The sequence below is a fragment of the Emiliania huxleyi genome, assembly GCF_000372725.1.
Source record: "Emiliania huxleyi CCMP1516 unplaced genomic scaffold EMIHUscaffold_4, whole genome shotgun sequence".
Lineage (NCBI taxonomy): Eukaryota > Haptophyta > Isochrysidales > Noelaerhabdaceae > Emiliania > Emiliania huxleyi.
In genome coordinates, this window is record NW_005198966.1 from 455,433 (window position 1) to 483,266 (window position 27,834).

At 64.8% G+C, this 27,834-nt stretch overlaps 5 protein-coding genes across 5 annotated transcripts; 4 read left to right on the forward strand and 1 right to left on the reverse strand.

Annotated features, from left to right (window-relative positions):
* Nucleotides 1-10,006: 10,006 nt before the first annotated feature.
* Nucleotides 10,007-10,633, forward strand: EMIHUDRAFT_349798 (hypothetical protein; the record flags this gene model as incomplete). The annotated part of the gene is made up of 2 exons (XM_005770384.1): nt 10,007-10,295; nt 10,318-10,633. Coding segments are annotated over exons 1-2 (549 nt in total), but the record flags the coding sequence as incomplete, so codon positions are not given.
* Nucleotides 10,634-14,169: 3,536 nt separating this feature from the next.
* Nucleotides 14,170-16,267, forward strand: EMIHUDRAFT_349801 (hypothetical protein). The gene is made up of 4 exons (XM_005770385.1): nt 14,170-14,301; nt 15,619-15,705; nt 15,777-15,812; nt 15,899-16,267. The coding sequence occupies exons 1-4, from the start codon at nt 14,215-14,217 to the stop codon at nt 16,145-16,147; spliced, it is 459 nt and encodes a 152-aa protein (XP_005770442.1). The 5' UTR covers nt 14,170-14,214; the 3' UTR covers nt 16,148-16,267.
* Nucleotides 16,268-19,478: 3,211 nt separating this feature from the next.
* On the forward strand, nt 19,479-21,230 carry EMIHUDRAFT_95842 (hypothetical protein; the record flags this gene model as incomplete). The annotated part of the gene is made up of 2 exons (XM_005770386.1): nt 19,479-19,620; nt 19,783-21,230. The coding sequence occupies 2 exons, from the start codon at nt 19,479-19,481 to the stop codon at nt 21,228-21,230; spliced, it is 1,590 nt and encodes a 529-aa protein (XP_005770443.1).
* Nucleotides 21,231-21,859: 629 nt separating this feature from the next.
* EMIHUDRAFT_95843 (hypothetical protein) lies at nt 21,860-22,294 on the reverse strand (the record flags this gene model as incomplete). The annotated part of the gene is made up of 1 exon (XM_005770387.1): nt 21,860-22,294. One exon carries the CDS (start codon nt 22,292-22,294, stop codon nt 21,860-21,862), a length of 435 nt encoding a protein of 144 aa, XP_005770444.1.
* Nucleotides 22,295-22,417: 123 nt separating this feature from the next.
* EMIHUDRAFT_196040 (hypothetical protein) lies at nt 22,418-24,343 on the forward strand (the record flags this gene model as incomplete). Its single annotated transcript, XM_005770388.1, has 4 exons — nt 22,418-23,234; nt 23,272-23,470; nt 23,772-23,805; nt 24,218-24,343. The coding sequence occupies 4 exons, from the start codon at nt 22,418-22,420 to the stop codon at nt 24,341-24,343; spliced, it is 1,176 nt and encodes a 391-aa protein (XP_005770445.1).
* Between the last annotated feature and the right edge of the window lie 3,491 nt (nt 24,344-27,834).

Consider the following 27,834-nt stretch of genomic DNA (forward strand, 5'->3'; position numbering starts at 1 on the left):
ACCGTCGGGCGACGACCCGGGGGCCAAAAACCCGGCGACGACGGCGCTCTGGATGGGGCGTGACCTCCTGCCTCCAACCTCCTTCCTTTTTGAGCAGGTGTGACGCCGCGCGAGCGACGCTCCGAGATCGCCCGAGATAGCGCGGCGCGGCGGTGGGTGAGGCGGGGTGGGGTGGAGAGGCGTGGCGTGGAGCTCCGAGATCGCCCGAGATCGCGCGAGATCGCCCGAGATCGCGCGGCGCGGCCCGAGGCGAGGTGGATGGGTTGGGAGCGAGGGGGCGGAAGTGATCAGTGCGGTAGAGGGTCAGCTCGAGGCGCGTGAGCCGGACTTGTGAGCCGGACCACCCCCTCTTGTTCTCTGCGTTGTTGAGCCAGGACTCAACATACTCGGGCTGTTGCCATCCCAAACTGTCACTCCCCTTTCTCCCGGCCGGGGTGGGGCGCGCGCGGGGGCGGCGGGTGTGAGGGATGTCTGTGAGCCCGAGAGCGATATGCCATGTCCGCCTTGCGTGTTTTCATAACATCGAAGGCTAAGCTCAAAAGGAAAACAGAGGGTCCCCAGCACTTTGCGTTTCCGGAAATTTCCAGGGAAAACAGAGGGTGTTTGGTGCTCCATTCTGGAAACTCGCGAGTTTCCCTGAGTCTGAGAGCTGGTCTGGGGCAAAATCTGAGGCAAAATTGAGGAAATCGACAAAATACCCAGGCGGTCGCAGGGTAAGTTCCAGGTATCACTCAGCGCCCAAAATTTGACGATTTCCACGGAGTTTTCCCGGGAAAATAGAGAGGAAAAGAGAGGGTGTTGTAGAGAAAAAAGGAAAGGAAAACAGACGGGGTGCGAGAGGCAAACCTGCTCTAGCCCAAGTCGCTCGTGCGTGTGTCGTCATCATCTGTCTAGCGTCCACCCATACCGCGTTGGTGTCCAGTCCAAGCCTGGCTGTTCTTCACCTTTCTACCTACCTACCTCTGTCTCTCTCGCCCTCCCGAATCGCTGGCGAGTATATATCATCTTTGTTTCTACTCTCGTCGCGATCAACGTCCCCATGCCACGAACAACGCTGTAGCTTGCCCATCGGAGTTTCCTCGCCGAGCACGCCGCCGCCCGCCCGCCTCCTCGACCTCCCCACCGACCTCCTCGGTGTCCTCGTGCGCGTCGTCTCTCGCTGCGACCCCCCCGACATCGCTCGCGTCGCGGCCGTCTCGCTGCTCTTTCACGCCTCGCTCGCGGTGGAGGGCATCCGCTTGTGGGCGCAAGAGCGCGGCTTCGATCTGCCGGTGCTGCCAGATGGCGAGGTCTGCGCTGTGCGGTGGCTGTGCTACGCTGCGCTGCTGTGCGAGTCCACACCGTGCAACCCGCCGGCGAGGGCGGCGGCAGGCCTTCAGCACAGCCTCTTCATTGACGGTGAGGGGCGGCTCTCGTCGTGCGGCTCGGCGCCGCACTACAACCTAGGGCTGCTTGGCCATGGCGAGGGCGTGACGCGGCAAACACGCCGACCCGCCTCCCGTCAAAGAGCGCAGTACAGGGTGGTGGCGGGGGCCGCGCGGCGAGCCTCCACTGCAATACTTCGTATAAACATAATATCACGTCACGGGTCACTTACCACTAGCGTTGCAGAAGAGGAAACGTAGTCGTAGATGTGTACGAGCTACTACGCTCTCGACGCACGCACAAGAAGTGCTTCTATTGTTCTAATGTACCGTGCTCTGCTGTCTCGGACCAGACTAGCACGGGTGGCGCGTCGCTCTGCGCAGGCGGACCCTGCCAAGCCGCTTCGACGATCGCCTGCGTGGTGCGGCCTGGCGGACGCCGGCCGCGCGGCCCTCACACACCCAACCGCTCCGGTGCCCACGCCTCTATCTTCTTGGGCAGAAGCTGGTTCGACAGGTCATCTCCGTGGCCTAGTTTGCCACCTCCTAGGGCCCCCCCTCCCCCCTTGCCCCAGGTAAAGACAGCGCCGTCGGAATTGGTGGCGATGGTGTGGTCGCCACCAGCCGACACAGCGACCATACACCGCCCACCAAAGGCGTCGACCTTCTTGGGCAGCAGCTGGTTCTGCTGGTCGCCGTGGCCCAGCTTGCCACAGCCTCCACAGCCCCAGCTCCAGACGGCGCCGTTGGCGGTGAGGGCGAGGCTGTGCCGCCGTCCAGCCGACACAGCGACGACGCGCTGGCCAGCCAAGGCCTCGACCTTCTTTGGCAGCAGCTGGGTCTGCTCGTCGCCGTGGCCCAGCTGGCCATAGCCTCCACCAGCCCAGCTCCAGACGGCGCCGTCGGCGGTGAGGGCGAGGCTGTGGTGGGCACCAGCCGAGACAGCGATGACGCGCCGCTCCGCCAAGACCTCGATCTTCTTCGGCAGCAGCTGCTGCTGCGTGTCGCCGTGGCCCAACCGGCCAGAACTTCCACTGCCCCAGCTCCAGAGGCTGCCGTCGGCGGTGATGGCAAGACTATGGACCAGCCCAGCTGACACAGCGACGACGCGCCGGCCAGCAAAGGCTTCGACCCTCTTGGGCAGCAGCTGGTGCTGCTGGTCGCCGTGGCCCAGCTTGCCAAAGAGTCCTTACGCTAGGCTCCAGGAGGCTGCAGACACCGACACGCACACTAGATACCTAAACTATGGCCGAAGATGGGCGGCGAGATGCCGCGGGCGCCTCGAGAGCAGTATGAGTAGGGACGGGCGAGGGAGGAGGGGCGCTGACCACGGGCGACTACGAGTCGAAGGTTCGAGGACGACTACTCGCCGCCTGGGTCGTTTGGGGCGCGCGGCTCCGTCGAGGACCGGGCGCGCCCCTTACCCGGCGCGGCGTAGGTCCCACTCTGACGTATAGAGGGGAGGCACGGACAACGGCCCAATTCATCAATTCCACTCATCTTCTGGTGCCTAGCCCCGTGCAGCGGCGGTCCGGCAGGCTGCCCCCAAGGCCCCCTGGGCCGCTGCGGGTTTTGGAGTTATGCTTTGGCACAGCTTCGGCGATGGCGGCCCCTCTCTGGGGCTTGCATAGGCGGGCAGTCTCCCCCGCTGGTCTCCTCATTCCCTTTTTTCTTTTTCTTTTGAGAGCAGGACGCCGGGTTTGTCTTGTATGTGCGTGTCGGGCCGGGGTGTGAGCGAGGGGCAGAAGGGGCGGGGGCGTGCGGGGCAGAGGCCCAACGTCGGGCGGCTTGTCGGGGTCCGGAGCATTCGAGGGGGGAACGAGGAGGGGAGAATGGGCGGTCGGCGTCGGGGTAGAGCAACAGGCGCGTACGGGGTAGCCGTCACTCTCCCGCCTCAAAAGGGCGGGGCTGTCCCGGAAAGTGAGAGACGCCGGGCAGCGTGGCGCATTACTGAACCCTCCCATACGTGCTCGTACTCCTCCTTCGCTGTCCCATCTCCTCGTCTCTTTCCCGCCTGGGCGGGGCGGTGGGCGGGCGCGCGGTGCGGCATGGCGTGTGCGTGTGCGTGACTGCAACGGAGGACAGCTCGCAGAGGACCATTGGGTTTGTACTATTAACAACGAAGGCGCTCTCAAAAACAAATCAATTTTCCTCATCATTGCAATTTCATGCAGGACCTGTCGTTGGTCTCACCCTTTCGACCCGGCGTCGGCGCCGGCACACACGTGAAGCTACTGACGTCCACGGAGCTGAACGGCGCGCTTGGCGTCGTCGAGAGCGCTGGGAGCGGTGAGCGCGTCATCGTGCGCTTGGCCGCTGGCGGCCGGCGCAGCATTCGCCGCGACTCGCTGGAAATCGTCGCCGCCTACCAGCCATTCGGACCGATGGTGCTCGACGCGATCGAGAGCGAGGGCGACCTCAGCGCCGTCGCCACGTGGCTCGCAAGCGGCGGCGACGCCAACGCACCCTTCTCTGCTCTCGGCGCAGTAGGCATGGTCATGATGCAAAGGTACGCCGGCGCGACGCCGCTCATGGTCGCCTGCGGGTCTGGCGCCTTTCGCAAGGTCGGGCCGACTCGCATGGAGCCCGTCGTCAAGATGCTGCTCGACCATCGGGCCGACCCAAACAAAGCAGCCCCCGACGGCTGCACCGCCTTTGTTGCAGCGTGCCAACAGGCTGGCAACTTTCCGATTTGCGCGCTGCTGCTGAAGTACGGCGCTGACGTCGACGCGATGTCGCCGCCCGGCGCCGTTGCGCCCAACAGCCAGTCCGCGCTGGTGACCGCCGGACTCGCCCGCAACGCGCCCGGCGTCTTCCTACTTCTGCGTGCGGGTTGCGACCTGCACTTGGCCGATAGCGAGATTGCAGACGCCATGGCGATGCTAACGCCGCGCGCACCAAAGGGCAAGGTGTCCATTCATTGTCCTTCTGGACGGTCCGAATTGTCGACCGAAGTTCGGTGAGACCTCCATGTGTCTTTACCATCTAGGTGCTCCCACCGCTCCCGCCGGGCATGCGCGAGTCGATCGCTCGCTCGTCGAAGGCGTTCCTCTGGGACAGCATTGTCCTCCACAAGAAGGAGGGCCTCAAGCGCACGGCCTCCCTTGGCGTGGACAGCGCGTGGCTCTACCGTGCGGTGCGAAACGTGAGGCTCATCGACCCGTCGGACGAGCACGCCGACGGCTGGTCCGCGCTCCGCGCGTTTGTCGTACGCGAGGGGCTGATGCTCGGCGGCCTGATGCACTGGCAGCCGCCTGGGCCGCCGCGCTGGCCGGAGGCTGCCTATGCGCAGCCGGGCCTGTCCACTAGCCAGCGCGCCGAGCTCAACGCGGGGCCTCCTCCATGCGAGCTTATCTGGCACGATCGGATGCCGCAGGCCGTTCGCCACCAAATCCTCTCGTACCTCTCCCGGCCGCTGCTGATCTACCACGCGTGTTGGATGCAGCTCGGCGACTCCCTCTACCGCCGCACCGAGCCGATCACGCTCCACTTTCTCGGGTGGGCCAGCGTCGCCTCGACGGCGGGCTTCGAATTCGATCAGGCTGGCACACACAAAGAGATTGGCGAGTGCTGGGCGCCGACGTTGCGCCGCCTTTTCCCGCTCGTGGAGAGCTTCCATCTGTGCGGCTTTGGGCCCGAGGCACCACGGCACGAGGCGAGCTTCCTCGACGGCTGGCTCCGCCTCTCGCTCTGTCCGGGCCTGTACGAGGTCTCGGCGCACGACGTGCCGACCGTCACTATCGCGCCGCTGCCGGCGATCTGGGACGCCGTTTGGCCCGAGGAGGGAGGCACGGTCCGCTTCTCGGGCGGCGACGTTGACCGGGCCAAGCTGCGTCGTGCGGCGACGAGCGCCTTTTCGGAGCACGTCATGCACACAAGTGAGCACGACATGCACGGCCACCGGACCGTGCCGTTCGCGGCGCTGTGGCGGCCGACCTTTGAGGCGCTGCGCGACGCTGGCCGGCCGGTCCTCCTCACCCACAACGACAGCGTCGAGGAGCAGCTCTCGGTCCAGAACCTCCGCGCTCTCGCTGGCGACGCGACCACCCTCCTGCACACCTCGCGTAACCCGTACCCGAACCCGGGCGGCGTGCGCGTGGGCAACAAGTACAGCGCGGCCGTGACCAGGCGGTTGCGCATCGAGGCGGATCCGAGCATGGGCGGCGCTGACTTGGAGGGCATCGAGCGCGTGAAGGCGAATGTCGTCGAGATGGACATCCGCAAGCACCCGTTCAACAAGTATGTGGACGACCCATCGTGGTTCCTCGACGTGGACGAGGTCCAGAGCGGAAAGATGCGCGTCGGCATGGACGTCCGCCTGCTGTGGTTCCAGGGCTGAGGTGACGAGCGGCGCGTGCAATATGGTACGCCCCGGGGCCTGGAGCGGCCGCACACTGCTCGGTACCCCCCCTGCACAACTACCCTGCTGCTGGGGGGGGGGGGGGGGGGGTGTTTTACCCCCCCAACAAAACCCTTTTTCTTGGGGGGGGGGGGGGCCCCACCCCCCCCAGCAGCAGAGCGCACTGGACCCAGCTCTCCCGCCTCTTCGCCGCCGCCCCCCCCTCCACCCTCGGCTCGTGTTTGAGCGGTACGCTCGAGGCGGTTGTGTTCACCGCGCCTTCGAGCCCAATACACCTTTGTCGTGTCGAGTGCTGGCGTTTTACAACACTTGTGACCATGTGAGTCTCTATCTTGTAATTTCCGGTATCAATCGAGTGTAGAAGAAGAGTTTCAAAGCCAGTTTCGGTGGGGATCTGGATCGGCGTCGAGTACACAAGCGGGATGGCCGCCACTCGAACCAACCCGCAAGCGGGCGTACGAACCGCGAGCGGCTCGCACTCGTGCATATCCAGATATATGTGTGCACTCGTGGCACGCCAGAGGCGTCCGACAGCGACACAGACGGCGCCGGGGACAGACGGCGCCGGGGAAATTGGTCTCGACGTGGACGTGACGGCGCCGTCGGCGAGAAACGACAGGCGGCCCGTACGGAAGGATGGGGTGGAGGGTGGGCGGTGTCGATGTTGTGTAGATTGGGCGCGTGCTGCTGCCGGCGAGAGGGGGTGCGAGGAGCCTTGTGACTTGCATGGGGCTCTCTTCACGGCGTCATCCACGGGACGAGGACCCCTCTAGAAAATACTTCGAAACACGCCTAATATTTGCGGACAGCGCATCCAAGTGGCCGCCATCATTGTCAATGCAGGTGGGAAAGAGACGAGGAGATGGAACAGCCCGAGGAAAGGAGCGAAACAAACACGTATGGGAGGTTGAAATCGTGCACCACGCTGCCCGGCGTTTCTCACTTTCCGGGACAGCCCCGCCCTTGTGAGGCAGGAAAGTGGCGGCTACCCCGTACGCCCAGTCCACTACGACCCCCTCGCCGACCGCCCATCCCCCCTCCCCTTCTCCAATCTCGACGAGCCGATGACCGTTGCCTCTCTGCCCTGGCAGCCGCGCGCTCCCGAGCCCCCCCCCCCCCCCCCACACACACACCGCCACCGCGCGAGCGCCGCGCAGCGGCACACACAGCTCAAAAGAAAAAGAACAAGGGAATGAGGAGACCAGCGGGGGAGACTCCCCGCCTATGCAACTACACCCCAGAGAGGGGCTGCCATCGCCGAAGCTGTGCCTAAGCATAACTCCAAAACCCGCAGCGGCCCAGGGGGCCTTGGGGGCAGCCTGCCGGACCGCCACTGCACGGGGCTAGGCACAAGAAGATGAGTGGAGTTGATGAATTGGGCCGTCGTCCGTGCCTCCCCTCTATTCGTCAGAGTGGGACCTACGCCGCGCCGCCGCGCCGGGTAAGGGGCGCGCCCCGCGGTCCTCGACGGAGCCGCGCGCCCCAAACGACCCAGGCGGCGAGTAGTCGTCGTTGAACCTCCGGCATGTAGTTGCCCGTGGTTAGCGCCCGTCCGCCCTCCGCCGTCCGTCGCTTCGTGTGACGCGCCAGCGGAGAAAGAAGTTTACCTTAGTACCGTACCTCATATCGAGGTCTAGAGAATCTCCACCCTCTTTTCGCGCCATTTTGCAATATCCAGTCGGCCACACGATTCTCTAGGCGCCTTTGGCGCGAAGTCAACATCTCCGTCTCCAGCCTGAGATCTCGAGGTGCCGATGGCGGCAGCTCAACCTCAAGATCTCTACGTTCAGTTAAAGATCTCTGAGTTTTGGTGAGAGATGCTGTGTGTGGAAGATCTCTGATCGGCATCTACGATCTCCACTCAATAAATCTACTGGTGTCGCGTAGAGATCTCGATGTATGCCGCTGCTCGGAAACGAGGCGAAGATTGGTGCCTTGGACCCTTGGTCCATCAGTCCCCGGGCCCACCAGGGCAAGTAGGGCAAAAGAGTTCACGAAGCGAGGGAAATGCCGTTGCAAACGCTCCGCTCCGTCTAAGTCGTCGACGCTTTCGGCGGTGATGCCGGCGTCGCCAGCGAGGCCCAACCCTTCCAGCTCTTGGAGTCCCCCTTTGCCACTCTCTGCAAGCGCCGTGACGCTGGCGCCGTCGATTTTGTTGTCGTTGAGGTCGAGCGCCTTGAGTCGCCACAACGCGCCGCCAGCCAGCGCGCCTGCTAGAGGGACCACGTCGCGGCTGGTGAAGTCGTTGCGTTCGAGAACCAACGTCTCCAGCGCCGGCAGCACCCGTGCCGGGCTCGCCGAGAGTCCTGCCGCAAGCATCGCGCAAAAGTCGCCAAATCTATTGCCCCGCAGGTTGAGGTGAAGGAGCTAGGACAGCGCGCCACCAGCGAGCGCGTCGACGATCGGCCGCATGCCCTCATCACTCACTCCCGCTCGGGAAGATACAGGACCTGGAGCCTCTCGAGCGAACCGCACGCCATCAGGTGGCCCAGAATTGCAGCGTCAAAGGCAAAGTCAATGGAAGGAGCATAGCCCGCTGTCCTCAAAATGCTTCGTGTGGCGCCGCGTTGAAATTGGAAGTCGGATGTCCTGCGCAGCGACCGGCGCGTCGTCCGGTTCGTCGCGCATAGGGCTGTCGCCCGTCCCCACCACAGCCGCTCTACCTCTGAGCGGTCGGCGCCGGCAGCGCGGCTGCGGACGGCGTGACGAAAGTCGCGGCAAGTGCCGGCGAAGGCGCCGGCGTGCCGCACGTTGAGCGGTTCGGCCAAGCTGCAGTAGATGTCGGGAGGCAGAGCCGGGAGCGTCGAGTGGATAGGCGGCGAGTGATACAACTGACTCTGCCGCCTGGGTTCCGGCTCCTAGCCGGATAGGGGGTCTGTTGGGACTGGCTGGCCCCTCCCAGATAGGTAGGTAGGTTGGTCTTGTTTGGCCCAAAAGGGCCCTGCAATAGGTAGATACCCCCTATTTTCATCTTTTTTCGCTTCGCTGCGCGGCCTGGGGATAGGTAGGTAGGTAGGGCGTTTTGGCGCGAGTCAGTCCCAACAGACCCCCTATCCGGCTAGGAGCCGGAACCCTGGTGGTGCCCGTCGTGCCCATTCCAGTTCGGGCGAGCGCCCGTTTGACCTCAGACAACGAAAACACCCCCCCTGTTGTTGTTTGTTGTTTGGTGGTGATGCTCATGAACATGGACGACGGAACCAATGACAGTCTGCTGATCCCGATGGTCTGCGTTTGCCCAAGTCACGAGCCATACTGCTCTAAGAACTCTATCACCGGCCTGTCCTACTGCTACACTACGAAGGATGCGTTGTGGGGGAGTTACTGTGGCTCTCAACTCCAGCAATGCACCCACGACTACGACACGCCCCGAGCGCCCAGCACGTTCTACAATGTGATCGCAGCCATTGTGCTGCTTCTTCCTCTCACCTTCCTTGGCGCTGCTCTCTTCCGCGCCAAGCTGGTTTCGTGCGCTGCATTCTGGAGCACCCTGAAACGGATTCGGGACGCCTTCGCGTGCGTTCGCGGGGCCCTAGTTCAATGTATCTGAGCGATTTGAGTACGCTTTGACTTTTGGTCCAGAGAGGCTGTCACAGAGCTCCACAGCCTCGCTCGTTTTCCGCTCCTAGAGTAAACACTGATCGGGCTAACCTCGGAAAATGTATGTAATCGACAGCGGCCATCCCGCCGCCCCCGCCACGCGCACAGATGGCTCCGCGCTCGTCGCCCCAGCCTCTGGCGGGAGGGGGGCCCTGCACGCTTCGACATGTCAGTTGTCACATGAGAGTCGTGTGATTTCTTGTTGGTTTTCACAACCTCTCTCTCGACATGGGCACGGCCGCACAGCTCTCCAAGGCGCTCCGCGAGAAAGATTTTGCCCAACCAGGGAGCGCATCGTTGAAGACATCTCCCCGCTGCCCCTCATCAAAGCCAAGGGTGGCACAATCTGATATCAGTCTCGACATGGGCGGCGGCGAGACGAAATGGGACGAATGAAGTATGCGCGGCTTCGTGAGCACAGCCCTGTCTGCGCCCCTTATGTGCTTGAGAGCAGGGCCGGCCGTCCCTCGGGGTTCGCTACTACACCGCCGCCGTCTCTTGCTGCTTCCTGGGATCTCCAGCTTGCGCTAGTACTAGTAGCGTAGTAGGATGAGATTATGAAAAACGCCGGAATTCGGACGAGTACTCTCGCCTGCACAAATTCGATAAGTGGGACAAGGAGGGGATGCGTCCAGGATGCACGTCCTGCAGTTTGAGGTGTGCTTTCGTTCCCTCTCCTCGGTGACCAAACGACGAGCTGGAGAGCTGGCGACCGAACGCTACCCGAGGCGGCTGGCGGCGATGGACGACCGAGCGGAGACGCAACGAATCGAGGAGCGGCTCCCGCAGGGAACCGACGAGTGGCTCGCGAGACCTCGGCTGTCGACGACTTCGCGAGGAACGATCACGCCGGTGGTGATACTGCAGCCGCTGTCCGCGCCGGTCGGCGACGTGGTGATGTACACCGGGCCGTTGCAGCCGATCGGCTGGCAGCTCCACGGGATAGGCAGGGAGTTCGGCGGCGGGACACAACCTGCGGATGTCGCTGTGGAGGCTGGCGCGATCACACAAGACAAGCGCAGGGTCGACGTCGGGCCGACGCGAGCAAGCAAGTCGAGGCGGATGGATCGGCGCCTCACCCACTGGCAGTGCATCTACTGCCGGCGCGAGACGCGGAACGATGCACGGGCGACGAGTTGCTGGAACTGTGGTGGCGAGAAGGAGCAGCTCCGAGATGCGGACAGTGAAGGGCGCGCGAGGCGGCACGCCGCGGGCAACGTGCGAAGGAGTACGCTGGCAGATCGCTGAACGCCCTCGGTGCTGGTACGTCGCTGGTGCCGCGAGCCGCGCAGGGAGTGTTCGAGCGGGCGCGAGTGGACGTGCTCGTGCACTGGGAGACGCAGCAGCTCGAGCAGTACACGGGGGCGGCTTCTTACCTGCGAAAGGAGGAGTCCATGCTCGGGGTGATGGAGTCGTACTACGTCGTGCACACGGGCGCTCGGATGAGCGTGTTTGATGAGGAGAGGCGGTCCCACATGACGGGCACGGACGTTGCTCGTTTCTTCAACGCGATCGGGCGCAAGGCGGCGGTGGGCGTGCCGGGCGAGACTACCTTTCCCATGGGCGGCTACTTCAACGAGTTCCGGCGCGAGGGCATGACCATCGAGCTCGTGCGAGAGCTGCGCAGTGCGGTCACGTTCGCAATCACTGCGGCCGGCGGCGACGTGACGGCGATCACGAAGAACGCGAGGACTTTCAGCGAGTGGTACAGCGATACGTCGAACGCGGTCGCCGTCGCGCTGCTCGGACGGGGCGGCGCGGTGAACGTCGCGCTGATGCGAGCGGCGAAGGAGGTCTTTGCCAGTTGGTATCGGCCAGGCGGGCGCCTTCACATGCCGGGACACGAGAGTCATCTGGCGTCGCCGGCGGGGTTCGAAGACTTCGAGGTTCCGGGAAGCGTGGTGCGTGACGTATTGCGCAGCCTGTTTTCTCGGGAGACGAAGTCGTGGGTGACAAAGGTAGAGCGCGCACAGGGGCTGATGCTTGCGTTGAGCACAACAGCAAGCAGTCGCACGATGCGCAGCGGGCGCGTTGTCGACTTTGCGGTCGAGGACAGAGATGTCGACGCGCGGCGGCCGTCCTGGGAGGAGGAGACGCAGCCCGTCGAGGGCACGCGCGACATCAGCAACGGGTACCGCAGTCAGGTTGCTACGAACGGCAGGGGGGAGGTGCAGCTCTACGCCGGCACGAGCGTTGTGCAGTCCAGGAGCACCAAATTTGTTCTAAAAGCACGGACTCTCACGGACATGACATGCACATGAAAATGTTCCTCGTATCTCGCTAGTCCATTGCGGACGGACATATGAGTGATGAGTGATGCGCGCCCGCCCTGTGCTGGACATAGAGAAGCAGGCACACAAAAGAAGAAAAATACTACTCCGACGGGCGCCGCCTTTTTGGGCGGCGTATACCCAGGTAGAGGGAGCGGACCGTGAGTTGAGGAAATCGAGGGACGTGATGCCTGCTGCTCTCTTCGCGCGATCGTGACCCAAAAGAAAATAGCTTTCCGCCTCAAAAAGGGACGCACGAGGCAAATCTGATGTTGGCTTGTTCCAATAGGAGCGAGGCCTCTTCCGTTGGGGGACCGAGTGACTAGGAAACGAGGGTTCCCCATTGTGTCCCGCTCCAGCGCGAGCGTGACACTGCACTTGCATGGTGCCGAGCGCCCGCGGCTCAGACCTTGTGCAAGCCGACCCTCGGTGCAAGCACCGGTCCGGACCGATGGCGCTCGGTGTGGAGCAAGCAAGAACCCCCCCCCCCCCCCCATCCTCTGGGGGGAGGCGAGGGCCCTAGGGGGTACCCATGCGGGGGGGAGATGGGGTCCCCCAGCCCGCCGCAGGCGCCGATTTTAAGGCATGTTTTCTTTTTTCGCGCGATCTCCCGTGACGAAAACGAAACAACGCACCAGGCGACTGCCTGAGAACGCTGGATCGAATCGTAGGAGGCACCTAGAGCAAAATTGGGCCCGCTTAGGTGAAAAAAATTATAAGGGTCACCCTGCCGATTCGATCCGGAAGCCACTAGACCATCGAGCTGGCGGCCGGCCGAAGAGGCAGAGGAGATGATAGGAGGCGCCGGCGGGCGACCTATATATAGCAATAAAAATTATAAAAAATAAAAAATAAAAATACCGGGGGAATTAGACACCACAGACATGCACACACCGACGCCCGAAGTGCCAAGAAGGACGTCATTAGTACGAAACCTCAGAAGGCCATGGGCGTCGAGAGAACATTCCCTCGAGAGCACAGAGAAAGGCAAAACCGAACCTCCTTGCGCAGTGACCCTCGCTAAGTGTCGCCGTCATCGGGGCACGCTATCCTGTGCAGTCAGGGCAAGCGAGGGCGAGGCGCAGTCCCATCTCTCCTGTGTACGGGTGGGTTCTGTCCCTAGTCTCGGAGGCAAGGGCGAAGCTAAGAATATTTAATTTTTTTCTTTTTTCGCGCGATTTTTTACTTGTTTTCATGGGAATTCGGCGTACTTGCGGCCATGCTATCACGCCTTGCGACATCCTTTCGGCGCTGCTGACCGTGCCATGCTGCTCAACTGACCGCCTGCATAGCTCGCGGCCTTAGTCTTCGGCATTCAGTGACGACCTGATCGTACGGCCAGTAGGAAGGTGTCCTTCCAGCGCGTGCACGCTTCTGACGCAATGCGCGTCACAAACTGCCTCGGATTGGCTGCTGGCACTCTCGAGGCTATGCCTACGCAGCCTCGCGCGCATGGGCAGTCAATAGGGACCATGCACCTTCTCAGGACAGCGCCGGTGCCTCTCTCTTGGACCGGCAAACGTGGAGGTCTCGTGTCACCAATGTGGGACCAGTGCGGCATCGCGCCATCGACAGCTCTGAACTGCGCCTCACCACTGACCGGGAAGGCCGCCAAGTGGGCCAGCACAGGTCGCACATTGTGGCAGCAGTCAGCAGTGCATGTCTGATAGCTAGAGCAGCAGCGTCAGGGTCGCAGGGTCGGATCGTGTCAAGCCTCTCGCCCGGCCGGCCGCGTGCAGACGTCGGCCTGTCTGCTGTCTGGAGTGATCTGTCGGCGGTCAGTACGACCGATCAGGTCGGAGTTTTCTTATGGTTAGAGGGTCTATCTGTATGTACTCCTCGAGATCTCTCCAAATCTGCCCTCTGTTAGACCAGGTTAGATCGGGAAGTCGGTGCTAACGGAGACTAACGGAGCCGGAGCCCCGTTTCCGCACTGCTGCGCGGCGCACGGTGCCTCCGGGGGCCCCCGCCTCCCCCCAGAGCCCCCATCGGCGCGCGCCCGAGGTTTTAACGGCCGCCAGGAGCACCAAGAGGACTCCTCATGGCTGCTTGCAAGTGGGCCTCGACCGGCCTCGGCGGGGGGGGCGCGGGTTGTCCCGGCTGCGGGTTGCGCCGGGAGGGAGGACGATGTCGCGCTGCTGGATGACAGAGGTGCCGAGCCTGTCGAGGACATCCGATTCACACTCACGGCTGTCCTACTGGTCATATAGAAAGTCGGCCGTCCGCGAGCCCCCAGCTCGCCGACGGCGAGAGAGATGCCACGAGGGGTCGCGGTGGCGTCCATCGCCAGGCTCCCTAGCTCAACCAACGACCCTTCGGGATCGACGGCCGATCGTCATGGTGACACTCGCGGGCCCACAGGAGGGCTCGGAGCCGCGGCACCGGTCCGCGCCGCCAGCGGGGCGAGAGCACCAGCCTACAACCTGCCGACATGGCAGTTGCGACGGCGCTTTCACACAACATGGACATGGACATGGAGGCTGGGGATGTTCACACCGACAGGACGAGCAGCCTGTGGTGCATCCAGTTGTGCATGATGTTCGGCACGACGACAAAGCCTGCGGAAGGTGGCGACAAGAGAGACGACAGCCCCGTGTCCCAGCTCGGACGGAGGCTCAGTGGGATGTGGGGCGACAACGGGCCGCAAACAGAGGCCAAGAAGTGGCTGAAGCACAAGGCGGCGATCGGCAAGCGCAGCACCACGGAGAAGATGAATCGCGCGATCTTTCTCAAGAACCATAAGGTGCTCTCCTTCCCCGAGGCCAAGGCGAGCGACGCGTTCAACGCGTACCTCAAAGGAGAGGAGGCGTTCCTAAAGACCGAGGAGTGCCTCCTCGCCAGCTACGCCGAGCTGGTGGCCTTCCAGGCGCCTCTCCCGCCAGCCACGCCGTGACTCGCAACCCTTCTCCTGAGATCTCGATCCCTGCCCGGCGCCTCCTTTCCGCCAGGCGGGCCTCAGTCCCTTCGCAGCGAGCTTGGCTGCCGGCGCGCGTGCCTTTGCGGTGGACGGCGCGCTTGGTCCCTCGCTGGCGCCCTCTGGCTCCGCCGCCTTCTCCACCGCCATGAGCGCGGCGGAGCTCGCCTTCAAGACGAAATTGGCAGACGCGATGGCCGCGCCAGCCTAGATGCGGAAGCAGAGGCCCGTCTCTCCCCACATCTCCCCATATCTCGAGGCCTGACGCGAAGACCCGTGAGTCCGAACTGGCGCTCGAGATGACGCGTGGGCGCGGCGGCATCCCCGCTGTCGTCAGCGGCATTCGTAGCCCTCGCATTCACGCGATGCTCTGAGTACACCGCTCGACGCCGCACTCCCACCTCCCCACCACCACCACCACGCTAAAGTGCTCATGGCTGTGTAGGAGACGGCCATCCTGCCGGCGGTACGGCGCAAGGCCACCGCGATGGCCGCCGTCCGGCGCCCTAGATGCAGACGAGACCGGCGCCCTAGATGCAGACGAGACGCGCCCGTGCGTTGCGGCTAGCAGTCGACAGGCGTCACGGCCTCGGGAGATTACCCGAGATTACCCGAGATTACCCGAGCGGCTAGCAGTCGACAGGCGTCACGGCCTCGGCTGCCTTCAGCTGTGTTCGCTGCGCGCGTGGCCCGTGACACTCAATGCGCCGCGAGTGCACTGCAGACTCCGCGCTGCCCGCCCGCTGCACTAGGTGTGGCAGCACATCTCGGAGCTGCAGGTGCGTACCAGCAACCGCCCTCCTCCTCACTAGCAGTTGTGAGGAGCCCATGGCTTGTCACCATCGGCTGTTCGGAGCTGCAGGTGCTGAAGCTGAACGCAGACTATTACGCGGACAAGTACCAGAAGCTGCAGGAGAAGGCGGGCACGCAGCAGGCCGGCAAGAGATCACCCGAGATCACCCGAGATCACCCGAGATCACCCGAGATCACCCGAGCCGAGCAGCCGCGAGAGGGATACACCGCGGCTGTACCTCACCTCGGCTGCACCTCGGCTATACCCCGGCTAATCTCGGCTAACCTCGGCAGGCCAAGCTCGACAGCAACCGCGAGAAGAGCGAGGCGGCGTCGGCGGCGTGGGACGAGGCGTCGGCCGCGCTGCTGGTCGTATTTCAGGGCTACGCGGCCATCGGCACCTCTCTGCTCCGCCGTCGCTCTCCTTCACACCCTCCCTCCTCTACGCGCTCTCTTTTCTTTTCTCAGGCAACACTCTGCTCTGCCATGAGTTCGAGCTGTTGAAGAGCGCGCAGGCAGAGGGCAGCAGTAGCCAGCAGCCCGTTGCTCTAAAGGTGCTGCCCGGGCCCGCGCCTGAGCAAAAACATCCGGACGCCCACAGGCGGAGGCATACGAGGCCATGTCGGCCGAGGTGGCCGCGCTGGAGCTGCGGCGCCCCAAGTACCAGGACGAGAGACCCGACGTCGAGCTGCCGGAAGTTGGAGGCGGGACAGTCGGCCTCGCTTCGCTCGCCCGCGCCTCCAGCGCGGCGTCGGAGCCCGACGAGGCCGCGCCACCGCTCTCTCCGCGGGCGGCAGAGGGGGAGGGGGGGGACTCGCCTTCCAACCCGACTCCGGTCGAGTTGAGCTGAGATGCCTTTGGTTTCGGCGGTGGCTTACGTGGGGAAACGGTGGTGTTTCCGGCTGTGTCCGGACGGTACGTTGAGCGGGTGACAAATCTGCAATGTGCATCCTGTTGCGAGCACGCGGCGGCAAGGAGCACGGCTTTCTTTTTCTTGCGCAATCGACCACCATTGCAATATGTCCGCCTCCGGCCCGCACCAGCCGCCCCCGCCGCTCCCTCGCCAGATAAGCCGCCGCCCACCCGCCTCCTCGACCTCCCCACGGAGCTCCTCGTGCGCGCCCTCTCTCATTGCGGCCCCGCCGACATCGCTCGCGTCGCGGCCGTCTCGCTGCTCTTTCACGCCTCGCTTGCAGTGGAGGCCATCCGCTTGTGGGCGCGAGAGCGCGACTTCGAGCTGCCCGCGCAGCCAGAGGGCGAGGGCTGCGCCGTGCGGTGGCTGTGCTATTCAGCGCTGCTGTGCGAGTCCAACCCGCTGGCGAGGGCGGCGGGAAGCGCTCTGCACAGTCTCTTCATTGACGGTGAGGGGCGGCTCTCGTCGTGCGGCTCTGCACCGTCCCCAGTCCTGCTCGGGCACGGTGAGGGCGTGACGCGGCTCAACGCGCCGACCCGCCTTCCCTCGACGCTGGGTGAGCGCGCCGTGAGCGTGTCGGCTGTGTACCACAGCCTCGCCCTCACCGCCGGCGGCAGCGTCTGGAGCTGGGGCGGCGGAGCTGTCTGGAGCTGGGGCTGTTGACTCTTTGGCCGGTTGGGCCACGGCGACGAGCAGGATCAGCGGGAGCCCAAGAAGGTCGAGGCGTTTGCTGGCCAGCGCGTCGTCGCCGTCTCGGCTGGAGAGCACCACACGCCCTCACCGCCGACGGAGCTGTCTGGAGCTGGGGCGCTGGAGCCCTTGACCGGTTGGGCCACGGTGACCAGCAGAACCAGCTGCTGCCCAAGAAGGTCGAGGCCTTTGCTGGCCAGCGCGTCGTCGCCGTCTCGGCAGGATCCCGCCACAGCCTCGCCTTGTCCGCCGACGGCGCTGTCTGGAGCTGGGGCGAAGGATACTACGGCGAGCTGGGCCACGGCGACACGCATAGGCAGCTGCTGCCGAAGAAAGTCGAGGCCTTTGCTGGCCTGCGCGTCGTCGCTGTGTCGGCGGGAAGCGAACACAGCCTCGCCCTCACACCGCTGACGGCGCTGTCTGGAGCTGGGGCGTGGGCTGGGAAGGCCGGCTGGGCCACGCGGGCGATCAGCAGCGCCAGCTGCCGAAGAAGATTGAGGCCTTTGCTGGCCAGCGCGTTGTCGCCGTTTCGACTGGAGTGGGCCACAGCCTCGCCCTCACCGCCGACGGCGCCGTCTTTATCTGGGGTGAGGGCGGCCACGGCTGTCTAGGCCACGGAGATGACCTGTCTCAAACGACAAACCAGCTGCTGCCGAAGAAGATCGAGACGTGGGTGCAAGAGGTTGAGCTTGAGGATTCGAGGAGAGTCACGGGTGCATTATGCTACTCTTGAGTTGTCAAAAGTTAGTAAAAGGGAGAACTTGAGAACAGACAGACGCCAGGCCCAGCGGCGAGCGGGGTGCAGGAACCTTCCCAATGTCATCGTCATCTCACGAAGGCGAGCTCGTAGCAGCACAAGCCCGCAGCGAGCCCGCCCACCCCGAGGAAGTCGGCCACGTTCTGGTCAAAGGGGTACCCGTCATTGGTGCGCAGGGACCACAATTTGAAGCGCTCGCGGACAAGCAGAAAGTCGAAAACGGCCGCAAATTGGGCCGGGGTTGGAGGGATCATGCTGGGCGAGACGTGCAGCTCTATCATCAGCAGCCGCACCGGCCCGAGAGCTTCCGCGGCGGTGGAGTTGTGGGCGAGGTGCTCGATTGCAGCCCACTCACACCCCTCGCAATCGATGGTCAACACGCGGATCGGCGCCGCGCCGCGCGGGCGCCTCGCGACCATCTCTTCAAGAGTCATCAAGCGCGCTTCGTCGATAGTTCCGTAGCTGTTGATGCTGTCGGCTGCTCTCGCACCGCCGGTCCTCTTGCTCGCAATCAAACTGCCTCCGAGGCCAGCAAAGTGGAAGTGCGTCTTGCTCATTCGTGAGGCGCTGCGCCGGTGCCTAGGGGAAGTGGTAGCCGTGAGCGACTCTTCGAAGAGAAAACTCCGATCACAGACGCCAGGCGCGGCCATCGACTCGGGAGCAGGAGGCTCTGTGTGTGCCCGGGCAGAACCAGTGCATACAACCTAGAGCGGAGGAGGTGCCTCGCCCGCAGCTCGACAGTCGGGTCGTAGGCGTGCACCTCGCACCCCTTTGAGAGGGCGTACTCCGCAAACGTCCACAATTCCAATCACGTAAACTGCGCACGGTTCCCCAGCCTGCGCCGGCCAGAGCGCGTCGCAGTAGCTGGCGCTATCCCTCGCGGCGGCCGACCGCAATGTGCCCGGGCAGTGGACGCGGCTCCGGCGGGCGCCACGGCCACCGAGAGGCGGCACCGTGCCGTTCCTCCAGAACCGGCTGTAGTCGGTCTCGGTCCCTCGCCTCGCCGTCAAGCCAGTCGGCAGATCCGGCGAGGCCAACAGCAAGCCGATCCAGAACTGCACCCGGCGGTAGATGTGATGACGGCGGTACGTGTCACTGGCCGCCAACTGCCAGGAGGCGGCGCCGAACTTTGCCTCGTCTGAATCGCGGGCTGCGGTCACGGCAGACTGCTGGTCGCAGGAGCAGTTGTACCACTCTTTGCCGGGCGGGTAGCCGCACAGAAAGTGATTAGCAGAGTCCAGCGCTCCGTCACAAGCAAAGGTGCCGCGGCACGCGCGCGTCCAGACCTGCCGAGGATTGTCGTCGTAGCAGCCGAAGCTCGTGTTGAATAGGCAGGGAGTCCTGCTGTGCTGTCGCACGAGCTCCAGAGAGCATGCAGGCATCGCCCCGGGGGCGTCGGGGCGGCTGAAAGTCGCCGAAAATCCTGCCTCGCGGAGGTGGGGACCCTGGTCGGGTACCCGAGACCGAGGGGGGGCGACACTGCTTCTGCAGCGTGCACCTCGATCCTTAGCGTTTGTTTGTTGTTGTGACCCCCCCCCAAATGATCTTCCACCGAGGGAGGGCGAGACGATGGAGGGTCCCGTACCATGCGGAATCGACCCTATCCAGGGGCACCTATCCAGTGCTCAAGTCCGCAAGTAATTGCGCTCCGTAGTCGACTGTAGAAAGTTTCAATGCGCGCGACGGGCGGGACCAAGTGCTTCGCGCCGTTGTGTTTTGCGCGTTCTGCTTCGCACGTACGTTGCGCCTCGCGCGTTGCGAGCGCACGCCAGGACGGCCTGGTGCCCGTGACTTGTGTGCCTTGGGGACGCAGCCACACACATGGCACACAGAGTCAGCGGCGACGACGACCTGAGGGAGCGCCTCTACGAGCGGCGGCTTCGCAGCTTCATGAGTCAGCGCGGGCTCCAGCGGAGCGAGGCTCAGCGGCGCGTTGTTCATCTGGAGTCGGCGCTCTTCCAAGGTCCTGGACGGGACCGAGGCGGATCCGTGCGAGGACGCCTCGAGCCTGCTCCACACCATCAGGGCTGCCGGCCCGCTGGGCAGCCAGCAGTGCCAGCCAAGCCAGGCTGTAGCGACGGGATCGAGTCTGATCAGGCCTGCAACGGTCCGCCGCTCGTCGCAGGCGAGGCCGAGGGACAGCAGGAGAAGGAGCGGCCGCCAGCTTGGCTGCGGGACGCGACTGCTGCCATCGACAACAGCCTTCCGTCACCGGCTCCGGAGGTTGTCGCCGCCCTCGAGGAGAGGCTCGCAGAGGCGGAGCGGCAGGCGTCGCAGGCTCGCTCCCGCATGGCGCAGCAGCGGCAGCTTCTCGAGCGGCAGCGCGCGGCGCACGCGGATCAGGTCGACGCTCTCGCCACCGCCGCCGAAGCGCGCGAAGTGGAGCATCGGCGAGAGCTTCGGCGGGCAGAGGCGGCACTCGAGGAGCAGCAACAGCAAGAGAGGCAGGTGGTCGCCGTGCTCCGCTCGCAGATCGAGGCGGCGCACGAGTGGCATGCACGGCTGGCGGAGGCGCAGACAGAGGAGGCGGCGCGGCTGGCGGCCGCATCGGAGACGGAAGGGGAGGAGCTCAGGGTGGAGCTGCTGCGGGAAGAGCTGGCCACAATCGAGCGTGAGCGCTCGACGAGTGAGGCGGCGGCGCGGGAGGGGAAGCGGCATCACGAGGCGGCGGAGGACGAGGCAGAGGCGCGAGTAGCGCGGGCGGAGGCGGAGGCGGAGGCGGCGAGGGAGCGGACAGCGCGGGCAGAGGCGAAGGCGGAGGCGGCGGCGGCGCGGACAGCGCGGGCAGAGGCGGAGGCGGCCGAGGCGAAGGGGCGGACGGTACAGGCAGAGGCGAAGGCGGCCGAGGCGGAGGCGAGAGCGGTGCTGGCGGAGGCGGCTGCCGAGGCGGCGAGAGAGCGGGCGGCGAGGGCGGCTAGGGCCGAGGCGGCAGCCGAGGCGATGGCCGAGGCGGCTGTGGCACGCGTGACGCAGGCCGCGGCGGCCGAAGCCGCGGCGAGTCGGGAGGCGCTTGCTGTCCCCGCGCTGCGGCAAGCCGCTGCCGTCGCGACGAGGCGGCTCGAAAGCGACAACATCTCGCTGAGCAACAACGCCGTCAACCAGTTGGCCTCGATGGCTAAGGAGGCCGTCAACCAATTGGCCTTGATGGCTAAGGAGGCGGGCGCTGTGGCGACCTCGTTGGGTAGTGAATTGGCCTCGGTGGCTAAGGTAGCGATCGACGCCAACCGCGAGATTGGCGCCAACCGCGAGACTTACAAAGACCTCGAGCAGATCCTGGACCTCGAGGTGACGTTCGAGGCGGAGCAGTCCGGCCGGCAAGCACTCGCGGAGGAGCACGCATTCGCAGTCCACAGGCAACTCCGCGAGGCGCGGTCCGGCTGGGCCCTTGCCAAGATGCAGCTCGTGCTGGGCGCCACAGCGTGCGCGCGCAAGCAATCCGCCTTGGCCCGCTGGGCGCGCAGAGCCTGCGGCCTAAAGGTAGCCACGCTCAGGCGGCGCGCGGCGGCGGCCGCTGCCGACGCGGCTGACCTGCGGGGGTGTATCAGGCAGGCGACGCAGCTGTTTGAAGAATGAACTTTCTCACGACGATCAGCATCAGGTACGAATAACGGAAACTCGCACATTCCGCACATTCCAGCGCGCTATCGGTTTGCTAACTAAAGCGTGTGGATGCTGGGTTGACGGAAAAATCGAGGGACGCGACCCACCTCGCCACAGACGGTCCCGCGCCTCGCCGCTAAGTTTGCGCGGCACGCGCCCCGGCGCCTAAGGGGTAAGGGCGCCCCGCAGGCCGCACCTAGGCCGCACCGCGTCCGCTGTGCCGCGTTTTTTGTCCGGAGTGAAGTCCAACGCGCTCGTCGGTGGCGGCTTCCCTCAACCTGCGCCGCGCTCGGCGAACCTCGACAGCGCTTTCGGTGGCATGCAGCTCTTTGCTCTTTGCGACAGAAGCCCCTGGAGAGCAGCGCTCCTCTGCTGCTCAACAAGCCTCTGCACAGTTTTGACACAGCCTACTGTGCGGCTGCCACAGCCCCGAGGTCAGATTCATCTACTCTGTTGATGACAAGACTTGTCTACCGGCTGGAGCCGAGCAGGAGGGCCCGGCGCACAACCCCTTGGTCAACTCACCCTCCACACCCCGTAAAAGAAAGGCCGAGCTCGAACCTGTTTTTTTGGACACACGCGCCCACACCCACAAATGGCCGCTACGATGCTGCGGCTTCGCCGACGGGCGAGTCCAGGACCGCGCACAGGCTGAGGAGCTCCTGCATCTCCTCCTCCTGCATCCGCTCCTCGCACTCCTCCACGATCAGGTGCAGCTCGACGAGGGAGCGCGGCCGCGAGTTGATGAGCATGAGCTCCTCTGCGCGCGTGAGCTGGAAGCGCTGCAGCGCCTCGACGAAGCGGGCGATGCCCTCGCGGGACTGCGCCGCACACGCCGCCTTGTCCAGGTAGCCAGTCGCCTGCTCGGTGATCACCTCGACGTCCTGCAGCGAGCGGCAGGAGCCCGACACCGAGCGGCGCGCACCCGGCAGCGGCATCTTGCGCTCGGCCGCTCTCCGCTCGCGAACCTGCCGCTGCAGGAGCGAGGCCACCTCGAAGTTGGTTAGGTGGCCCGCGCTCTTGTCGATCACCTGCATGCCCCGGCGTGTGTGTATACCGCAAGCCCACAAAATAAAAAGAAAAAATACGTGAATCGTGGGAATTTTTGCCCATTAAAAGAAACCTAAAACCTAAAAAGAAAGCGCGCGGCGACACTGTGTATGAAGCCCTCCCCCGGGCCATCCGCCGCGCCGGACACGCCTAGTAGTGTGCGCTGCCTCTTGGATCTGCCTCCCGAGTGCCTCGCGCTCGTGCTCGCCTCTCTGGCGGTGCGGGACGTGCTCGCCGCTGCCGCCACGTGCCCCGCGCTCAAGGTGGCGGCCGACGACCCCATCCTCTGGCGAAACCTCCTGTGGCAAGTCTGGATCGCAACCGCCGCGCGCGGGGCCGAGAAGGCGGACTTTGCCGCGCGCCTGCTTCGCTACCAGCAGGCGTCGTCCATGCGGGCGGGCGTCGGACCAGACAGCACCGGGGCCGCCGTCGAGGCGGAGCTGCCTGAGCGCCCGAGCGAGGCGCGCCCGCTGCCGCTCTCGCAGTGGCTGCGGAGCTACGACGCGCCGGACGCGGCGCTGGCTGGAGTGTGGCGGCAGCGCCTGATGTGGAGCGGCAGCACCGACCAGTGCCACGGCGACACGGTGGGCTGCGCGTGCGTGCACGGCTCCCCGACGCCGCAGCCGTTTGGGTCGGGGCGAGTGGTGTACTACGAGGTGCGGGTGCTCAGTCAGGGAGAGCACGGGTTCATCGCAGTCGGGTGGAGCCCCGAGGGCTTCCCGTCCAAGAACAAGCAGCCCGGGTGGGTGAGGCACACATACGGCTACCACGGCGATGACGGGCACGTCTACTCGAGCTTCGGGTACGGCCGCCGCTTCGGCGCCCCCTTCGGCACCGGCCGCACCGTCGGCACTGGGCTGGTGCTGCCTCCGCCGGGCGCTCCCCCGGACCGCTGCCACGGCAGCCTTCTCTTCAAGGCGTGGAGGCGTGGAGGGCGTGTCTTCACACCCGCAGCCGTGAACAGGCGCCATCTTCTTCACGGTCGACGGCGAGCTCTGCGGCGCCCCCTTCCCCTCCGTGCCGGCGCCCACGCTCCTCCGGCCGGCGGTGGGCGTGCACTCTGTCGGCGAGCAGGTCGAGCTCCACTTTGGCGACGGCGCGGCGAGCGTCATCGCGGCGTCGCCGCCGCGCCGGCCGTCGCCCTTCGCCTTCGACCTCGCCGAGTACTGCGCGCGCGAGGGCGGGGCGGTGCGCGCCCCAGCGGCGGCGGCGGCGGGGCGGGCGAGGGATCGCGAGGCGGCGCAAAGCTCCCACCCGCGGCTGCAGGCGGAGAGGAGGAGACCCATACCAGCCACCATGCGTACCCCCCCCCCGTCTAGCGAGAGCTCGCGCCCGGGGCCGCGGCAGGCGGAGGAGGAGGGGGGAGGGGAGTAGCCCTCCTCCCAAGAAAAGCCGCCACGCTCTGTCTTGCGCTGACTGGCGCCCCGTCACCATTCGACAGAGTCCCCCCCCTCCCTCCCCGAGCGTGCAGGCGTCGCTCGAGCAGATGCTGCCGTGGGTGAGGCGGCGAGGTTTCCGCTCCCCCCTCCCGGCGACCCTTCCGAGCCCTAGGGCCGCGCGCACAGGTGCTGCACGAGGTGCTGCAGCTCGCCTTCCTGCAGGAGCCGCCCGAGGGCGACGACTACCACGAGCTGCAGCGCTTCGCGCGGAGCCACCACCCACTCAGCCTGCACCCGAGCTGGGGCGAGATATAGCCGAGATATAGCCGAGATATCGCCGAGAGCCTGCACCCGAGCTGGGGCGTGCCGACGCTCGTCGAGCCGGCGCAGCACACGCTGTGAGCAGCGACTCTTCACACCCGCACGTGTGAGCAGGCGTGCCGACTCTCTATATCTCGGCTATATCTCGGCTATATCTCGGCTATGTCTCCGCACGTGCGAGCAGGCGTGCCGACCCTCGACGAGCTGCAGCCCGAGCAGCTGCAGCAGCTGTGCAAGCAGCTCCTCACGCGCTTCGCGCAGCGGCACGCCCTCGAGGACTACGACGGCGCCGCGCCCTCCGACGAGGAGAGCGACGACGAGGAGGACGGCCAGTGAGGGCTCCGGAGGAGTCGCAAGGGCGCAAGGGCGCCCTTGAGAAGGGGATGCCCGGCGGGCGCGCCCTTGTACAGAAGCTCTTCGTTAGCGCTCTCCCGCACGAGGCCGACATGCTTAGTGATAGCCCGTGATGCCAAAGCCCGCAGCTGCGCGGGCGCGAGATGGCCTCGACGCTCCGAGCCGCGTCATTGAGCCTCGCGCAGCGGCAATCGGGACTGCTGGGCGGAAGACAGCGACCTGGGAGTGAACCTGGGTGGAGTTCCACACACACACACACACACACACACACACACACACACACACACACACACACACACACACACACACACACACACACACACACACACACACACACACACACACACACACACACACACACACACACACACACACACACACACACACACACACACACACCGGAGTTCATTCCTTTTTTTTTCGCAAGCTCGCCCCTCGGCTCCAAGTCGTGTTACTCATGCACCTGGCCGCGCTCTGCACCCTTGCGCTGCATCCGACGCTCCGCCCAGCGTTGCCTTGCGCCCGAGCGGCGTCGGCAACGATGGCGCTCGAGGGCGTGCCGCCAGAGCTCGCGAAGCAGGTGGTCGAGGCTGAGGCGCGGGCGGCTACGGGCCGCACGCCCAGAGTTGCAGGCACGGCTGTGCTCGGCCTTCTCGCTGCGGCGAGCGCCGCCGTCGCGGCAGGCTCCCTAGCAGGCAACGAGCAGGCGGCGGCGTTGGCGGAGGACGTGCTGCCGTTTGGCTCTGCACCCTTGTCCCTGCTCCTCGACGCTGGCGTCGGCGGGGCCTGCCTGTGGGCCTACGCGCAGGAGATGCAGACCCGCGACGAGAATCTCGATCGCATCTGGACCGAGCTGCAGCAGCGGCGTGCTGCCGCCGGCGGCGCAAATCGCGCAGAGAGGCGCGCCAAGAAGGTGGCCCGAGAGCGTGTCTTCACGGGCGGTGGCGGCTTTGCAGCCTCGCCTCCTCCTCCGCCTCCTCCGACGCCGGCGTCGCCCCTTTCGCCGCCGTCGGCGGGAGCCGCGTCGGAGCAAGATGGCGGCGGCTTGCTTTCTAGCGTGAAGGATTTCTGGAACGAGGCAAACGAGCTGGGGCGTGCAGGGGCGCTCAATCTTAATGCCCAGCTCGAGGAGCAGGGCGTGCTGCCTGCGCTGGAGCCACTCGACGAGGCAGCGGGAGCTGTTGCGGGCGGCGATGAATCGCCGCGAGCCGAGGCAGCGGGCGCCGGCGTGGCTTCCGCGAAGCGCGGCGGCGGCAAGAAGAAGCGGAAGCGGCGCTAGTTACAGTGCGCTAGACCGCTAGTTGAGCGGGAGGGCGGGAGGTCACGTGCATGTGAAATGATTGATGGTGACATTATTCTTGTGTCTGTAAGCTTGATGTCTGTAAGCCTGAAATATCCGCGCCAAACCGGCAACCGCAAATATGTAATTTTCCAGATTCCACACCCAGCGGTGCGCACAGACGCGGGAGACGGGCCCCTCCACACCCTTCATGTAGAGGGAGCGGACCGTGAGTTGAGGAAATCCGGGGACGCGACCCACCTCGCCACAGACGGTCCCGCGCCTCGCCGCTATGACCGCTGCACGGCCCGTACCGTCCGCTGTGCAGCGGTCTTTGTCCGGAGTGAAAAGTCCAACGCGCTCGTCGGTGACGGCGTCCCCGGATTTCGCCGCGCTCGGCGAACCTCGACAGCGCTTTCGGTGGCATGCAGCTCTTTGCGCCTGAAGCCTGGAGAGCAGCTCCTCTGCTGCTCACACACTCTGCACAGTTGACACAGCCTACTGTGCGGCTGCCACAGCTGTGACAGCGATGGGCTCGCCCTCACTGGCCCTCAGTCACTTGTGCTGCGGCTTGTGTGAGCGACACTGCTCGGCGACTGCCGGCACACTGTGAGACCGTGGGTGTGAGGTAAAACCACGCTTCCAGCGCTTGGTCACATCGGCCCCGAGGTCAGATCCATCTACTCTGTTGATGACAAGACTTGTCTACAGGCTGGAGCCGAGCAGGAGGGCCCAGCGCACAACCCCTGGTCAACTCAGGGTCCACCCCCCGTAATATTGTAGTCCCCACATGCACATCCGCAATCGTGGGATCGCTTGTCATGTGAGAGAGTGCGTTGTGTTCTTGTACTTGGAGCACTTGCTCTGGGCCGGCGCGGGGGCCCCCGGCCCACACCGTGCGCCGCGCAGCAGTGCGGAAACGGGGCTCCGGCTCTATGAGTCTCTATGAGCACCGACTTCCCGAATGAGTACGGTTGAGTAGAGGGCAGATTCGGAGAGATCTCGAGGAGTACATACAGATAGACCCTCCAATCATCAGAAACCTCCGACCTGATCGGTCGTACTGACCGCCGACAGATCACTCCAGACAGCAGACAGGCCGACGTCTGCACGCGGCCGGCCGGGCGAGAGGCTTGACACGATCCGACCCTGCGACCCTGACGCTGCTGCTCTAGCTATCAGCCATGCACTGCTGACTGCTGCCACAATGTGCGACCTGTGCTGGCCCACTTGGCGGCCTTCCCGGTCAGTGGTGAGGGGCGCAGTTCAGAGCTGTCGATGGCGCGATGCCGCACTGGTCCCACATTGGTGACACGAGACCACCAAGTTTGCCGGTCCAAGAGAGAGGCACCGGCGCTGTCCTGAGAAGGTGCGTGGTCCCTCTTGACTGCCCATGCGCGCGAGGCTGTGTAGGCATAGCCTCGAGAGTGCCAGCAGCCCATCCGAGGTGACGCGCATTGCGCCAGAAGCGTGCACGCAGCTGGAAGGACACCTTCCTACTGGCCGTACGATCAGGTCGTCACTGAATGCTTAATACTAGGCCGCGAGCTATGCAGGTGATCAATTGTGCATCATGGCATGGTCAGCTGCGCCGACAGGCTGTCGCAAGGCGTGATAGCATGGCCGCAAGTACGCCGAATTCCCATGAAAACAAGTAAAAAATCGCGAAAAAAGAAAAAAACTCCAAAAAATCGGCGCCTGCGGCGGGCCATGGGACCCCATCTCCCCCCCGCATGGACACCCTCTGGGCCCCCCGCGCCGGCCCAGAAAGCACTTGGAGTGCAGTCCTCAACCTCACATCCAGGGCCGGGGAGCTAAGAAGCGCACCCAGCGGGCCGGATGATCGGCATCGGGTTACGGGCTAGAGAGCCCTAGCCCTGGGGGGTGCGCGTTCGCAGGGAAAGGGCCATAAAGTAAACACGGTTCTCCGAGGGTTGGACCCGCGTACCGGGTTTCCCCTTAACTGCAGGACGCCCCCTCTACTGACTACTCGGAGCTAGTGGATCTTGTTTTGTCGCTTTCTCTCGTAAAACTTGGAGCACTTGGAGTGCAGTCATTAACCGCACATCCAGGGCCAGGGAGCTAAGAAGCGCACCCAGCGGGCCGGATGATTGGCATCGGGTTGCGGGCAAGAGAGCCCTAGCCCCGGGGGTGCGCGTTCGCAGGGAAAGGGCCGTCCGTAAAATAAACACGG

Excerpts from the sequence above, each read along its gene's own strand:
- EMIHUDRAFT_349801 (XM_005770385.1), top strand. The coding sequence starts at position 14,215 with ATGTGGGGCGACAACGGGCCGCAAACAGAGGCCAAGAAGTGGCTGAAG. Across the intron at positions 14,302-15,618 it reads AGCGCAGCACCACGGAGAAG|AGCGAGGCGGCGTCGGCGGC; the intron begins ATGAATCGCGCG and ends AACCGCGAGAAG. Across the intron at positions 15,706-15,776 it reads CGGCCATCGGCACCTCTCTG|CTCTGCCATGAGTTCGAGCT; the intron begins CTCCGCCGTCGC and ends GGCAACACTCTG.